Here is a 15,449-nt window from a genome sequence, read left to right as displayed (position 1 = left end):
GAGCTAGGAAACTTAGAAAGCAGATCATTATATTTTTGAACCCTACACAACAACAAAAGAAGACAGAGCTCTATGAAGTTAGAACAGATTTCCTGAACCCTACCTCCCTCTAAAAGTTTAGGCAAACTAATTTCACATACAAATGAGCAGAAAAAATTTATTGAAGTATCATCCCATGCATAGTTATTTTGGAAAGAGAATAAAGAGAAGAATAATATTGCTACGATGAGAAAATGCCAAGAGAATGTACTCAAAAACAGAAGGAAACTATAAATTACTGTTTCAATATTTCAATAACCATTAGAAATGAGCTTAAATTTTTAAGAAAAATGATATATACCGAGTATACTACCTATATGAAAACAAGCATACAAGGCGTATTCTAGTAAGATTATTGGACTTTTAAAAAGAAAAAAAGAAAATCCTTTGCACATCTAGAAATAAGTGCACGTTACTTATAAGGGACAGGAAATTATGCTATGATAACTTTCTTAGAGCAAACCTTTATACCAGAAAAAAAGTAGAGTAACACATTTAAAATATTCGATATGAAAAGAAACCAAGGATGTTCTATTCAGCCAAATGACGTTCAAGAATAAGAAGAGAAGGAGTCCTGATTTCTGTGGCAGCAGTGGTGTTGGAAGACAATCACTGAAGAATAATTAAGATAAAATCGATAGGACTTGGATACCAATTCAGATGGATGATGAACAATAGGGATTAGTGAAAGATGTGACCCAGATGTTTGACTTAAGCAGATGAATGGACAGGAGAAACCAGTTCAGAAGACAGGAAGGTGGGTTCAGCTTGAGACTTGTTGAGTCTGATGGACCCACTGTCTCTTCTTTTGAAGAAGGCCCATCCCTCTCACTGGACTGCCCTCCCATCGAACTTCATTCCCCAAACTTCCAGGCCCTCCCAGACTGCACGCAGAGTGTGTGACCCACATACCCTCACACATTCCACCCTGAATATTCATTCAGTCAATGTTTCCTTAGTGCCTACTTTGTGCCGGGAACTGTTCCAGCTGCTTGGGGTACAGAGTGAACAAAGCCAACAAACATCCCTGCCCCATGAAAGGTACATTACAGCAGGGAAAACAGACAATAGTAATAAACGTAATAGATTTAACAGTGCCTAGTATGTTAAAACCAGATAATTTCCATTCAAAAGAAGAGTTAGAGTAAGTGGGGACAAGACTGTTCATGTGAGAGGCAGGGAGGGAGAAGCCACTTCAAATAATGGGTCAGCGTAGGACTCATTGAGAAGGTAAGCTGTGAGGGAATGCTTCAGAGAAAACCAACCATGCTGATGTACGGGTACTGAGCGTTCGGGGCAGAGGGAAAAGATGGTGCAAAGGCCTTCTGTGGGAGTCAGCCCGGGTGCTGGAGAAACAGTATAGAGATAAGTGCGGCCAGAATGGAGTGGAGCAAGAGAAAGATCAGTAGGAGTGAGAAGGGACTCAGGCTAGATCCTAGAGGGCCCTGAAAGCCACTGCAGGCCCTCTGGGGTTTCATTCCGAGTAAACAGCAGGATGCCTCCCGAGACATCCGAGGGACCTTGTCATCAGCTGGGTCCACCTGGCCCCTACGCCATTCTACAACCCAACCTGGAAGGCTCTCTCACTAAGGGCTTTATAAATACTACACACAGATGAATTCAGAATGACTTAACCTCTGCTATGCAGTGAACTATAAACTGTTTATTGAACAGTTAATGTAAGCATAATTATTTATGCAACAAGCTATAAATAATTTACAGTATGGTTAGGAGATTAACTTCCCACCTCTCTTCACTAAGGCACTGGTGAACTGGTGAAACCCAGCCAGCTGAGACCAAAGGAAATGTTGCTTCTCTGATCATGTTCAAATCTTCCAGTGTTTTCATTGCCCTGCTTCTGAGCCACGCTGAGCTGCATTACAGGCCTTTTTATGCGTTGAGGCTTTTGTGAAAGGGGCAGACAGTTCTCCATCTCTGTCCCTCACCACTCGTAGCTCACATTTTAAGGGTAGAGCCTTCCCCAGCACATGGTGTTGGACAGCTCACCACAGCCTTGCTCCTAACTTGTGGCAGACCCATGCATGTCATGCCAGAACCAGGAAGGAAGGAATCTCTCCTTCGATGAACCTGCACGATATTTCCTGCATCACCTATTGTGCTGGGGATGGCCTCCGTCTCTCCGTGTTCCCTGCAGTGACCCTCTGCTCCAAGCTGCAGCACTGGAAAGAGTTTTCAGATCACTACCCAGAAATCCCCATTTTCATTATTCATCCTACCCCTTTTGACATATGTGTTCCATAACATTTTCGGTTAATTGAACTGTCCGGTATAACACGCTAAGAGAGATGCTCCTACTTTTCAGGTATTCCCAGGAGTGCTGGCCCACTAATACACCTCGAAGCTAATACCTGGGAGTAATTTGTGAAGGGGATATGGATTATCCCCTATGGATATAATGGCATTAGAGTCACTCTGTCCTGTCCATTTCTCCAGGTTTTGGCTTCCAGCAATCTATAGAAGGACTTGAAGGTAGGGAAGAGACTTGGAGACTCTAACAAATCAATATTTTAAAAATCTAGCATAGTTCCAAGCATGCTATAAAGGAAAAATTTTTTGAGTACCTTCTGCATGCCAGGCGCGTATCAAGTGCTTGCTGGTACAGTATCTGTCTTGCAGTTACAGAATGCTATCTATTATCCCCCGTCTTACAGGAAAAAGTGAGGCTCAGAAAGTTTCCTGCAGCTCACCAATGACTGGGTCTAGATCTCAATCCAGGTCCGCCTGCCTCCAGAGCCTGTGCCTTGGCTACCTCCCCAGACTGTCCAGCACCCATGAGTGCGCTGTCGTTTCTGTTTCAGAAGGACAGGGAACATGAATTTGGCTCCAGGTGATGGTTTCCAGTCCAGGGAGCCAATTTCATGTGCACATTTCACAGCTGCCTCCTCTCTGATGACTCAGGAGCAGCCCGTCTTGTTAACTTTATCAAACTCTGGCATTTTGAAGACACTATTAGTACTCCCTGGCCTTCCGTTAACTCAGGAAAAACTTACTTTTGAAACTCTAAAAAGGATACGTGTGTGTACGCGCATTGTCAGTATACATATGAGAGCCGGCATGATGCTACTCGCGGTAAGAACACCTGATGAGGATCCATCACTCTGTCCTCATCCCACTTTCACCTCTTAATAGCTGTGTGCCCTTGCATGTGACGCTTGCCCTCTCTGAGCCTCAGTTCCCTGACCTGCTCTCCCCCTCATTCCCAAACCATTGTCTCAGCCTCACCAAGTTCTTTCAAGTACCTCTGCTGAGACTTCCAGCCTCCCAGCCTTTGCAGATTCTGATCCCTCTCTCCCCATCTCCTCTTCACCTTGCTGATGCCTACGTATCCTTGGAATCTTGCACTAAATGTCTCTCCTGAAGTAGGTGTCTCTGACTCCTAGATGAGCTTACGTCCCATGTGTCCCATGTGTCTGGACCACCCTGTCTTTCCCCCATCATGACACAGGTCTCAATTATTTAACTACCTGTTTATCTGCTAGACCTTAAGCAGGGCAGGGCTTCTCTCTACCAGGCCTACCCTGCATCCTTCCCCTCGCACTGGGCCCGATACAGTGAAAATGCTCAGTGTCTATTTATGGAACTGAATTAAGTTTAAAAATCTATCAAATGGGAATAACAATGACCTGTACCGCTGTACCGTCTCATCGGGTTATTGTGATAAGCTCCATAATCATTACTGCTAACATTTATTGAGGCTGAGCCCTGTGCCAACTATCAAGGAGATGGCTTCATGCAGTTCTCACAGTGACCCTGAGAGCAGGGCACTATAATCATCTTATCTTTACAAATGAGGAAACTGAAGCTTACAGAGGTTTACATGAACTATCTGATATCACCCAGCTTGTAAGTGGCAAAGTTTGGCTCGGAACCCAGCCCATCAGACTCTAGACCCCTTGTCCTAAATGCCACTCTAAATTGCATTATGAAAGGCCGTGCTCTGCCCAGATGGCATGTTTAATACTGTCAGGTAAAGATATAAATGCATTCTCACATGCCTGAGCTGAGTCGTTGCTTGCCCTCAAGTTTCACGGCTGTAACACAGGACCTGATGTGTAGACTAAAGAGGGTTTAGCTTTGTCTTTCCTCTTTACTTTAAGGAGAGTATTTTCATTTGCCAAAGTGGAACATTTAGGAGAATTCACATATCCTACATGTCAGTCGCCATCCTGGTACCTCTGCGGGATTCTGGAAAAGGCAGGTGAGAGTCCAGAAGTCACCGCTAGAGGGTTTCCAAGAGCGGGTCTACACCGTTGCCATAGACTCCATCAGCCTCCAGCCCCCAGCACTTGGACCCCCTTCCTCTACCACACTCTCGCTCCATCCCCAGCCTCAGGCTCTGACCAAGAGTCCTCTATCCCCAGTTGTGGGCGGACTCCAGGCATCCTTAGGCTTTGGCTTCAAAAGAGCCCCAGATGCAGAGGCCAGAAGCGGCTTCCTGTTCCACCAGGTCCTGCAGCCAGTACATGCATCCTGATGTCCTGGTGTTTTCTGTGTGCATTCTCAGCACCAGCCTGTTCTAGAAGCTGAGGACAAACCTGAACAGTAGAAAATCCCAGTGCTCACACAGCTCAGGCAAGACCCCGAACAGGCAAGAAAGCACCAAGAATCCAATCTGGTCACAGTTACAACAGTAGCTGATGTGTTGAGTTCCAGCAATGAGCCAGGCAGTGTTCTAAGCCTTCTCAATATATTACTCCTTAATCCTCCCCACAGCCCTGGGAGAGAAGACTGTTATTACCCCCGTTTACAGACAAGGAGACTTCTGTCGGGAGAGGTCATATGGTGGGTAAGTGGTGGAGCCATCACTCAGACCCACGCTCTAGAGCCCAGAGCCTCTCCTCGTATCGACTAAACACCACGCTGCCAGCAAGAAGCTGTGAGCAGGAGAGTCTGGGATCACAGGAGACAGAGGGCCTGACTTCGCCTGGGAATATGTACACAAAGGAAATGACATTTGCCCTGGTTCTTAGAGGAGAGGAGTTGGCCAGGATGACAAGGACAGAAGGACTTCCACATAGATACAAAAATGCCTAGAGACATAAAAATAGTAATACAACCAGAAGTTTCACTGGAATCAAGCATCAGGGGCCTATGAGGGGTGGCCAGGAAGGGGCCTAAGGAGAGAGACAGGGACCAGTTGATCAAAGACCTTGAATACCATGATTAGGGATTTGGATTTAATCCTGAAGGCAATTTAGAGACACTCAAAACATTTTAGAGCAGGGCAGTGACACAACTGTGCAGAGACTCAGTAGAAAATGGACTGGAGTGAGTTAAATACCATACAGGAGGGTGACCTGTCGGGAAATGATGGTTATACAGCAGAGAGAGGACAGAAGGCTGAACTAAGGCAGTGACATGGGAAAGGAAGAAGTGGGTGGTCTGGGAGGGAGATGAGAAGATACGAGGGTGAAGGAGGAAAAGGAGCAAGGCTGGCTCCTGGGTCTCTGGTCTGTGTGACTGGTGCTGCCCTGACTGAGATAGGAAACCCATCCAGGAAGGAGTTAGTTTTCATTTTGCTTGGTTTCATGGTGATGCACGATGACAAGTGGGATACACGAGGCCACAGCGGAAGCGGGGTCTAGGCCCTACAGAGGGGTCCCTCAAAGAGGCCCCACACCTTCCCAGAGAGGAGAGCAGGCCTGGTGAACCCGGCACAGCCCTGCCACAAGCCGGTCCACTCCCAGCCGCCGTCACTGTGCCGCCACATAATGAGATGTTCTTCTCAGTTTTGGAGCCCGGGGACTGTGGCTCCTTACGGTTTGGACTGCGTTAGTGCTGAGCATCCCATAATTGCACAGCTCATCAGATTCTCTGTCATTAGCTCTCTGGTTCTCCGGGCTCCACCTTTCCTACTGCATTTGCTGGTTGACCCCAACATAAAATGTCTGGTTAAACAGGGCAGCTCTCTCTGTGCAGCAGGCTCTGCCTGCTGTCCCTGCACCTCGCAACTCCCAGTGGTTCAACCATCCTCAGCCGTGAACTTGGAGCTGCCATCTCACTATACATGAAATCTTTCCATTGCAAGTACAGATGATCTGATTTCTCATACAAAGGAAGGAACTGAAAACTGAGGTCAAAGCAGATGGACTGGCAGTGAGTCACACGCCCTTCATGGTGGAAACCACCACAGTCAGGAGCCTGTAGGGTCTCCAGCCAAGGAGCTGGAGGGGCCAGGGGCCAGGACCAGGGTTGGATTTCCTCTGTTTCCATGGTGAGCTGGAATCTGAGCCTGATGCTGGGAAGATGTCCCCTTGCCTGTGGGGCAGGGAGGGCATCCCAGACAGTGAATGGGGCTCACAGGAGCCCTGTCCAGTATCCAGAAGAGCCCCTGAGAGAAGTAGATGTCTACTCCCCAAGTCACCCTGCTCCTTGCTCCCTGATGGTGGCTTTCCTGGACATCTGGAAGGAGGTGACTAAGCCCCCAAATCTGGGTTTTCTGGAGCCTGGCAGATTCCAAACACAAAGCCAGATGTAACCACAATCATCTCCACATACCAGGAGACTGGTCAGATAAATTATTTTAAGCTGGAATTATCCAGGGTGGAGTTGGGGTGGGGGAAGGGAGGAGTATAGTCTTATACTAAGGTATTACAGTATGAAAAAAATGGGCTCCCTAAAATATGTCTAAAATCAGAAGGAATTAACTACCCACACAGAAAGCAGAGAGAATTACAAACAATAGAGCACCTCTGGGCACCAAGAACTCTCTCCTTCAGCCCTCACAGTGGTTTGATGGTTGGCGATTACCAACCCATTTTACAGATGTAGAAACTGAGGCTTAGAGGCATTACTTAACTTGTCTAAGACCTCATTGTTAATAGTCATAATAAAGTTAAAATTGATTGAGTGCTTATTACTTTCTGGACAATGTGCTAAATGCTAGAACGAATCTTAATGCTTACTTAACCCTCAAAACAATCCCATGAGGGTCACATAACTGAGATTTGGGAGGTGAAGTGACCTGGCCAAGGTCTCATGGTAGATAAGTAGAAACAAGAATCAATGCAGTCTGAGACCAGAACCTTGGTCTTACCTAAATGCTATGTTCTTTAATGGTCTTCAGCAATTTAGCTGATATTCACACCCTCAAATCCACAGCTGGGGCTCTTTCTCCTATGCTGGACTTCCCTTATCTGATTATCAATGTCTTTTTAAAGATGGTGATCATTTAAAGACTACAGTATGCCTAGTCATTTTTCAAACTCTTGCCTTATTTCTTTTGGGGAGAGAACAGGGTGTATGTTATTTAAATTCAGGACAGAACTACTGGCCCACTGGCCCCATCATCACAGATCTCTGACGAGTTTGCACCAGAAGTACTGCCAGAGTGGGAAGCCAGGGAGACCGTGCAGAGTGGGGAGTGACCCTCTCAGGACTCTGGCTGCGAAGGGTCCCCCCACCCCTTCACTGTCCCTGCCCTGCCTCGGCTCTTGCCACTTAGATTGCCCTCCTCATTCTTCAAAGCCCATCACTGGGGGAAGGTAACTGTGCCTGACCCTTCAGATGCCAAAGGGAACAATTCTTCCCAGTTCAGCAGACCCATGTCCTGGTCCCCAGTTGCTGGTACCAGTTCCTCATTGCCAGATAATCCTGCTGGCCTGGCATCCAGAGTTCCCCAAAACATTGGGGGTCATTAGTTTATGGAAATCTCTGCCTACATTACTGTTGGCTCATTTTAACTTCTTTTCACTCAGAATGAAACTTTAATTATTCCTTCAAAATCTGGAATTTGTATTTCTCTACCTTACTCTATTCCACCTGCTGTGTGAAGTGGAGAGTTTTCTGAAAGAATACATTTCTATGCCAAGAATACTTGGTAATGGCCTCCAAACTTTACTGAGCACCCCAGTGGGCCAAGGTATTGGGCTAGGTGTTGGGATTATAAAGGAGAGGTGGTAAGAATATGATCTCCAAGAGGGCAGGACCTTCTATTACAGTGAGACATAATCTCTCCACCTAGCACAGCACCTGACACATCATAGGCACTCAATAAACATTTACTGAATGAATAAATGAATGATTGTAAATAAGCAATTATGGTTCAGTATGCTCCATATGGCGTTTTGAAGTAAGAAGAAAGAATTTTGGGAGCACAGAAAGGATGTTCAACTCAAACTAGGGTATCTGAGAAAGCTTCCCACGCCAACACTGGAAGGATGCCTTCAAGTTCACCAGGAGAAGAAGCAGAGTTGGATAGGATTTCAGACAGAAGAAACAACATGTGCAAAGCAGTGGAGGCGAGGAGCCACATGTTGGGAAGATGGCAAGTTGCTAAGAGTAGTCAGAGGGGTGGAATGAATTCAGTCAAAACTAAGAACTTCAAATCAAGAAGCATGTTGGAGTGCTAGGTTTCGTGGATTTATCTGTATTATAACCTAGCAAAGCAGGGCGCTCTATCCCCTCCCCTGGAGAAGAGTCCTTCTCCAGGCTGTACCACGGGGCTTCCATAAAACCTGAATAGGGCACACCCTCAAATGCTGGAAGGGGCTCCCAAACTAAAATGTCTTACAATTTCCATCCCAGCTACAAGGCCAACACTAAACCTCTTCATGAGTTTCGTTGGAAGGAATAAGACCCTGTTTGTTTTGGTCAATGAGATTCTTTCATAGCCCTGAGGCACTGAAGTGGGATACTTTTGTCGAGAAAAGGGAAGACTATCCAAAAGTCACTCACAGACTTCTAGAAGTTAGAGCTAAAAGGGTCCCTGGGGAAACTTTTGCCTACCTCCTCATTCTCAGAGTAAGAAACTGAAGCTCAGAAAGGGAAAAGGATTGTCTGAGGACACACAGCATGTTAGCGTAGAGCCAGGGCTGGGAAGGAAGGAAGAGAGGAAGGAAGACAGGATGGAAGGAAGGCCAGCCTCTGGTCCCTGGTTGCTCCTCCCCACTACAGTGTGCTCTCCTGTAAGACATTTAATGACAAAATTGCAGAGACATTTTTTCCAATGAATTAAAACCGAAGATTAAAAATATTTCTGAATCACTATTCTTTAGAAGAAAAAATAATGTCTCTCCAACTGTCTGACTCCTTCCACCCATTAAATCTCTGGCTTCCATTCAGAAACAGTATTTAAATTAATCAAGGTAAAACTCTAGCTTATCCTTTCCCTCCAAGCGGCACTTTTCTACCATAAAGAATGAGAATAGCTTGCTGGAGACAAACAGAGGAGTGTCTTGGAGAAAGGAACAAAATCCAAGCTATGGAATTAAATTTCTCACAGTCACCTGAAACTCCTCAGCTGCTAGTCAGTTTTCAAACATTTATTAAACATTTATTCATTCAACAACCAGTTTTTGAGTTCCTTTTGTGTGCATTTTAACCAAAGGAGCACAAATATGAATCAGAAATGACTTTGGCCCTCAGGACATTTATTACTGAGCAGGAAGGTTGACATTTACATAACTCATTATAGTACTACTCACAGCCTGGCCCAGAGTAAGTTCTTAGCCTGAAGTAAATTTCATTCAAATGAACGAGTGAATGAATGAAATTGATATCTATTACAGATCATTGCTAACGAGAAGATTCCACTGGGGCTAGGACACAGAGCTGCCAGAATTTACTGGAGGCTAGGAGGGAGATTAAACTTAAGAAACAGAGCCCAGGAAAGGCAGGACTCCGCAAAGGGCAGGAAGGGGCCTGAAGAGTATTATGGCAGCTCCATTTCCCTCTCTGCGCCTCAATTTCCCTATCTTATAATGCAGGGAGCTCTGAGGAAACTTCCAGCAACAACATTGAATACCTCTATGATCCCAGTTCCTGGCACCATAAGGGAATTTAAATCCAACCTCTCCTCTTAAAAATATCTATTGAATCATTGTCCCTCTGCCTTTACAAGGTCACGCCCTGTGTTTCTGTGGATTTCTCTTGGGAGATGGGAGAAGGAAGGGAATTTGATTCTAGCTTTGATTAGCCTTCCTTTCGCTTTAAACAACAGAAAAATATCCAATTATCCCATTGACAATTACAGTCTGCACATTTCACCGCAGGCGCAGAAAGCAGCCCAGCAGCAGAAAACCAGCCACAGACCAAGGGTGTACACATGCAAGCCATTATCTACTTGGAGACGGGCTGGGCTGCAATGGCCCCACTGGCTCAGGGAAGCTGGGTGGGTCCTCGCCAGCAGGCCAGGGGCAACCCAGGAGGCCGCCTGCCACTAGCTGCAGCTGCATCCAGCCCTGGCTCGTCTCAGACTCCAGGCTGAACAGAAACATTGTGAGAAAGCGATTCCCTCAAGTGAGACACCCCAAATAAAAGCCTCAGGTTGTATACTTGCTACAAAACCAGGCCTGATCAAGTCAAGAGATAAAGTAGTGAGTTCCACAAGGGAAGGGACCACACCGCATTTGGTCACAATCATGTCCTTAAGCACACAAGCCCCATACAAAGCACATGATCTGCACTCAATACATATTTTGAGAAATTATGTGGAAGGCTAGCAAATAAACGACTACCTGAATGAGTGAATGATTTGCTTGTGCAATGCTCTCAAGAACATCGTGGAAAAGACAGCCAGGATAGAATGCTGGCCGGCACTCATGTTCAAGCACCGTCTGGGAACGTGTATCTCTGCTCTGATCCTTGTCAGCCTTTCCTGGACAAGTAGGTGACTTAACCTCCTCAAGCCTCATTTCCTCATGGGATGGGTGTTGTATGTGCCCCTCAGATTCCCCCTCAAGGAAGGACTTGCTGTCCCCAGCGGGCAGGTCCCCCAGATACTGCCTCAGAGCCACCTCACCTGAGGTCATGCCTGCCCACACACTCCAATGACAGATCAAGGTGGGATATGAAGGTTCTGGCCAATGAACAACTCTGATCCCAAAGGTCCCTGTGAGGTCAGCTGAGTCGTCATCAAGCAGGCAGCACAGCTCCCCAGCTCCCCAGCTCCCCCTGCCCAGGCCTGCTTCCTTCCTCTCCCTTCCACAGGTGTTGATCCCAAAGGCACTCCCTAATAACCATCTTGAAATCTCAACTCCACCTCAATGGCTGCTTCCCAGAGGACCTAAACTATGGCTCCCTCATTAGCAAAATAGAGATAATAATACACAAGGGCTATCGTGAGGACTGAGTTGCTATGTGTAAAAGCATCCAGCTTTTAGCAAATGCTGGATGAGAGTGAGCCAACTTTGTCATGGGGGTTAGTGAAGCCCAGCCCTTTCATCAGTATTCCCACCCTCACTGGCAGGAAACCAGAGAGAAAATGTCAGTGTCCCAGCTTGATCTGTGGGTAAGAGAAGTAGTGGAAGAAAGGAGAGAAGGAAGGAAGGAAGGAAGGGAGGGAGGGAGGGAGGGAGAGGGAGGACATGTCTGGATGTGGCCCTGCGTGCATCCTTCAGACTGGCCTCCAGCCCACCCTGCAGGAATCTCTCCATAGAGAGAGTCAGATCAAAGGACTGGGCCATCAGGATCCCTGCAGAAGATGAGGGCTACGCTGCGATGGTGGAAAGCACAACCCCGGGAGCAGGCCGACAGGTGACAACACCCAGACCACCATGGCTGGGTCCCAGCACCACTACCACCCAGCCCAGAGCCAATGGAGGGAATCAGTGTACCAGACACAAAGATGGGAGCCCAGAGACGCAAGAAGAAAGCAAAGATCAGCTAGAGACACAGCAGCTACAGTCTGCTGCTACCCGGAGTGCTGATCCCCTGTCCCCTTCAATCCCACCAATAAGTCCGTGAACCTCCAGGGGAGTATCTGAACCTGAGCTTGCGAGGGTTTCCACTGCTGAGGGAGGGAGGGAGGGAGGAGGGGTGTATTAGTGTTACAGGCATGGCCTGGTGATGTGTGGGTTGGCACCCCGAGGCCTAGAGAGACCTTCCTTCCTGGACCCCAGCACTTACATGACCTTTTAAAGCACTTATGACTGACACCCTGTTACAGACAATAAAGCTGGTGCTCAGACAGGTTAGGCGGCAGCCAAAGTCACACAGCTGATAGGAAGGGGAGCTGGGATTTGAGCCCAAGTCTGATTCCAAGGCCTATATGCTTTCAACGACTTAGAGTTCCCACATTAAAGTTTCCACGAGTAGGGTTTTGTTCTTTGGCTTGTCTGTTTTATTATTTTTAAATACGAAAACCTCGCAGGAGATTCAGACACAGTCAGTGTTGAGAGACCTATCACACACCCTCCTGTCGCCCACACCAATTCAGCTCAGGATCCCAACGCCTGGCCTCAGACTCAGTTGCCCCCTGCCCTCTGTTCTCTTCCAGGAGCCTGCACCTAGAAAAGCCCTATTTGATGTTATTTACCCGTAAGGATCTCAAATACCAAAGGCCTAACCCACATGATTCACCCAGGCTGTGAGATGATCCCACACAACTTGATCATATTTATTTATTTTGTACATTGAGATGAACAATGGCACTCCAGAGTGAAATTCAGCCTCAGTGGAACACAAAGGAAAGAAGTCAATTATCCAGCATTAATTATTTATCTGGAGACAATAACCACGGTGCTATTCCCCACGAGAGAGGCCTCTACAGCTTGGAACAAGAGGAAAGAAGAGGTGGCTGCTATTGTCTGCCCATAATGTGGCATCAGATTGGACAAATGAACCCCTCTGACATCCTGTAAATACACATGAGCCTCCGCTGTGAACGTCGCTCATGCACATGCCTCTAGAACACAGACGATTAATAGGGTGGTAGAGGATTAATAGGATTCTATTCCCCCAATGTCCTGGGGAGGTCTGCCCTGCCAATGCCAGGCTATGACTATATTAAAGGAAATACCACCTTCTCTCTGCAGCCTGCCCTGCTCTAACAGAATTGTAAGGTTGAAGACATTCTAAACAAACATTTTTTTTGCAGGTTGCAGTGTTTGTGGAATCATATTAGTCTGGTGTTTTCCTCCCAAGGTATTTACTGTACAATATCAGTTAGAAAACCTGTCCTGACTCCAAAAGGATAATGATCTGATTCCTAAATCATTTTTATGTAATTTAACTTTCTTTTATCTTCAAAAATTCTGAGGAGCTTGGAAGAGAGAGATCAGTGGTTCCCAGGGGCTGAAAGAGTGTCAGGATGTGATCTACCTTGGCTCCGTATTCTCTAGTCCGGGGACGTACTCTTTATTTAAAGAAGAAGTTAACGTTGATTGAGCAGTTTCTATGTTTCAGGCAGGTGATTTATATATCTTTATACGTCTTTATAAAGCCTCATCACAACCTGATGATGTAAGTATAAATATCTCCATTTCATAGATCAATAAACTGAAGCCTGAGGTCACAGCTAATAAGTAGCAGAACCAAGAATCAAGTTTGGGTAGAGGAGTGGGTCCCAACTCCTAACCACTGTCCTAAACAGCCCTGTGATGACAGCTTCCCCACCCCCAGCACAGCCTCTGGTCTGACCATCCCAACACCCATGAGTTCTGTGGAGGTGTCCCAAAGCCCTACTGCCACAGCTGCTGCTGCCCATCTGGATACACAGTTTCCAACCTACTACCTGGGCAGGACAGGCGATGGAAAGACTAAGATTCCTCTTCATCTAGAACGGTTCCACTCTTTTCTGATTATAAAATAATACTCAAAGCTCAAACAAACAATGTAGAAACGCATGACGTAAATAAGTTGAAACCCCCTGCAATTCAGGTGAGGGGTTAGTAGAGATGAGATGGTAGTGGTACCATAATATATTTAAAGCAAAACACTACAGAACAGAACAACGATTTAACGGCCTTACAAGGGCTACTTGGATTCTGCTGCCTCGAAACATCCCCATCAAAATGTCTGAGCAAGAAAAGAAGGGCTAAGTTTGAGCCTTGAGCACTCAAACTGCAAAGTTCCTCCATAGATCAAACCTGCATTAGAGTGACCAACCATCCCAGTTTGCCCAGGACCGAGGAGTTTCCAGGCACACAAGAATCTCAGTGCCAAAATCAGACAGTCCCAGGCAAACCGGGACAGTTGGTCCTCATAGATTTGCTGCCCTGGTGCCTCCACCTTAGCTTCTGTCTCGGGCCTCCAGGACCACTCATGTCAGATCTACACCTGCTTCCCCATCCCTTTCACCTGTGTGAAGGCAGCTCTAGAGCCTCAGGTCTTTGCTTCTCAGCTCATCATCCGGGCCTCACCTGCTGTTCAGTGTTATTCCTCCCTCCCCCTCCCCACACTGCCCAGCTCAGGGCAACAAGTGTTTGCCAAGGATCAGCTCTGTGCCCACTCCTCTCCCTGGTGCTCTGAGAGAAAGCCACCTAATGGTAGGCTGACCTCTTCCAAGAGGCTCAGAGAGGCCACTTCCCCCAGTGGCTCCAGCCTCCTGGCCCTGGCAGGATCCAGAGCTGCCTCTGGGGTCCCCTATCTTAGCAGCACACTTCACTTGACTCTTTGTTTCATTGTCTGCCTGGATCTTAAACTAGCTCCTTGGGGTAGGATGTGGCTGACTCCTCTGTGCCCCAGGGCCCAGTTCCATTTGTATTTGCTGAGTGACTGTGGCATCCCCGATACCTTGTCCTAAGCCTCCTCCCCAGCACAGTGCACAGAGAGAAGGGGCCACCTGCAAACCTCAGGATCCTGGGGCTGGGCCTCAGCCAGAGTCCAGATGGGGCAGGCCTGGCCCTGAGACACAGCAATGGGACTTACCGCTGACCCGGCAGGGGCACGGAGTCCAGGTGGCGGCCTCCAGGCAGCGCCATCATGTTGACGCCAATCTGCAGCAAAGCCTGCCCACAGCGGTCGGGGCCCTGGAAAGAGAAGGCAGGATGGGGTCAACGAGGGCCCCCCGAGTGAGGAGGTGCAATCATTTTCTCTCCCAAATCCTGGCCACAGGGAGTCATCTTAGGTGTGGAGGGAAGGCCCCCGGCCCTCCTCTGCTGTTTGAACCAGTTTATACTCCATTATCCTCACACAAGCGATGCAGGACTCAGATCTGATCTTGATTCTAAGCCCCTAGCCCACTATGAACCCCTAGAATCTTTTCTTATGTCTCATGGCCCAACACGTACCTAATCCATTTTGCTTTGCACCAAATATTGGGACACATAGACTAGCAAATATTGCATAGGACATACTTATACTTAAAAAGTTTAGAGTTTACCTGAAATTCACATTTTACTGGGCATCCTGTATTATTAGCTAAATCTGGCAACTCTCTATGCTAATTCCCTAACTATCAATATATACTGTCATAGTACTAGGTTCTTCACTTTGCTTATGCCTGGGAAATGTGACCCTGTAATGGGCATGGTGGTTGCTTCCCCAAATCCATTCCACTTTATATGATGTAATTTCACCCAAACTGCCAGGAATTGGTTTAGGAATAGGCATGTAACTCAATTAAAGCCAATGAGCCATGACAGAATTGCTTCTAGGAAAAGTTAACTTTGTCCTTAACTGCAAGCCAGCCACAAGATGAGATCGTATCCCTCCCATTGGACCTGAAC

General features: G+C 47.1%; 1 protein-coding gene across 7 annotated transcripts in view; it reads right to left on the bottom strand.

Annotated features, from left to right (window-relative positions):
• The window catches only part of INSC (INSC spindle orientation adaptor protein), a 129,937-nt gene that overhangs the window by 73,425 nt on the left and 41,063 nt on the right, over window positions 1–15,449 (bottom strand). For 6 of the 7 annotated variants that reach the window (XM_082476548.1, XM_082476551.1, XM_082476546.1 and 3 more), the window contains exon 2: window positions 14,650–14,750. The exons of the other annotated variant lie outside the window; for it this stretch is intronic. In XM_082476548.1, the coding sequence (XP_082332674.1) occupies window positions 14,650–14,750 (101 nt within the window). The remainder of the gene's footprint in view (window positions 1–14,649; window positions 14,751–15,449) is intronic. 7 annotated transcript variants of the gene reach the window in all.

The sequence above is a fragment of the Balaenoptera physalus genome (assembly GCF_965194825.1).
Source record: "Balaenoptera physalus genome assembly, chromosome: 10".
Classification (NCBI taxonomy): domain Eukaryota; kingdom Metazoa; phylum Chordata; class Mammalia; order Artiodactyla; family Balaenopteridae; genus Balaenoptera; species Balaenoptera physalus.
This window is presented reverse-complemented; position numbering and strand designations above follow the sequence as displayed.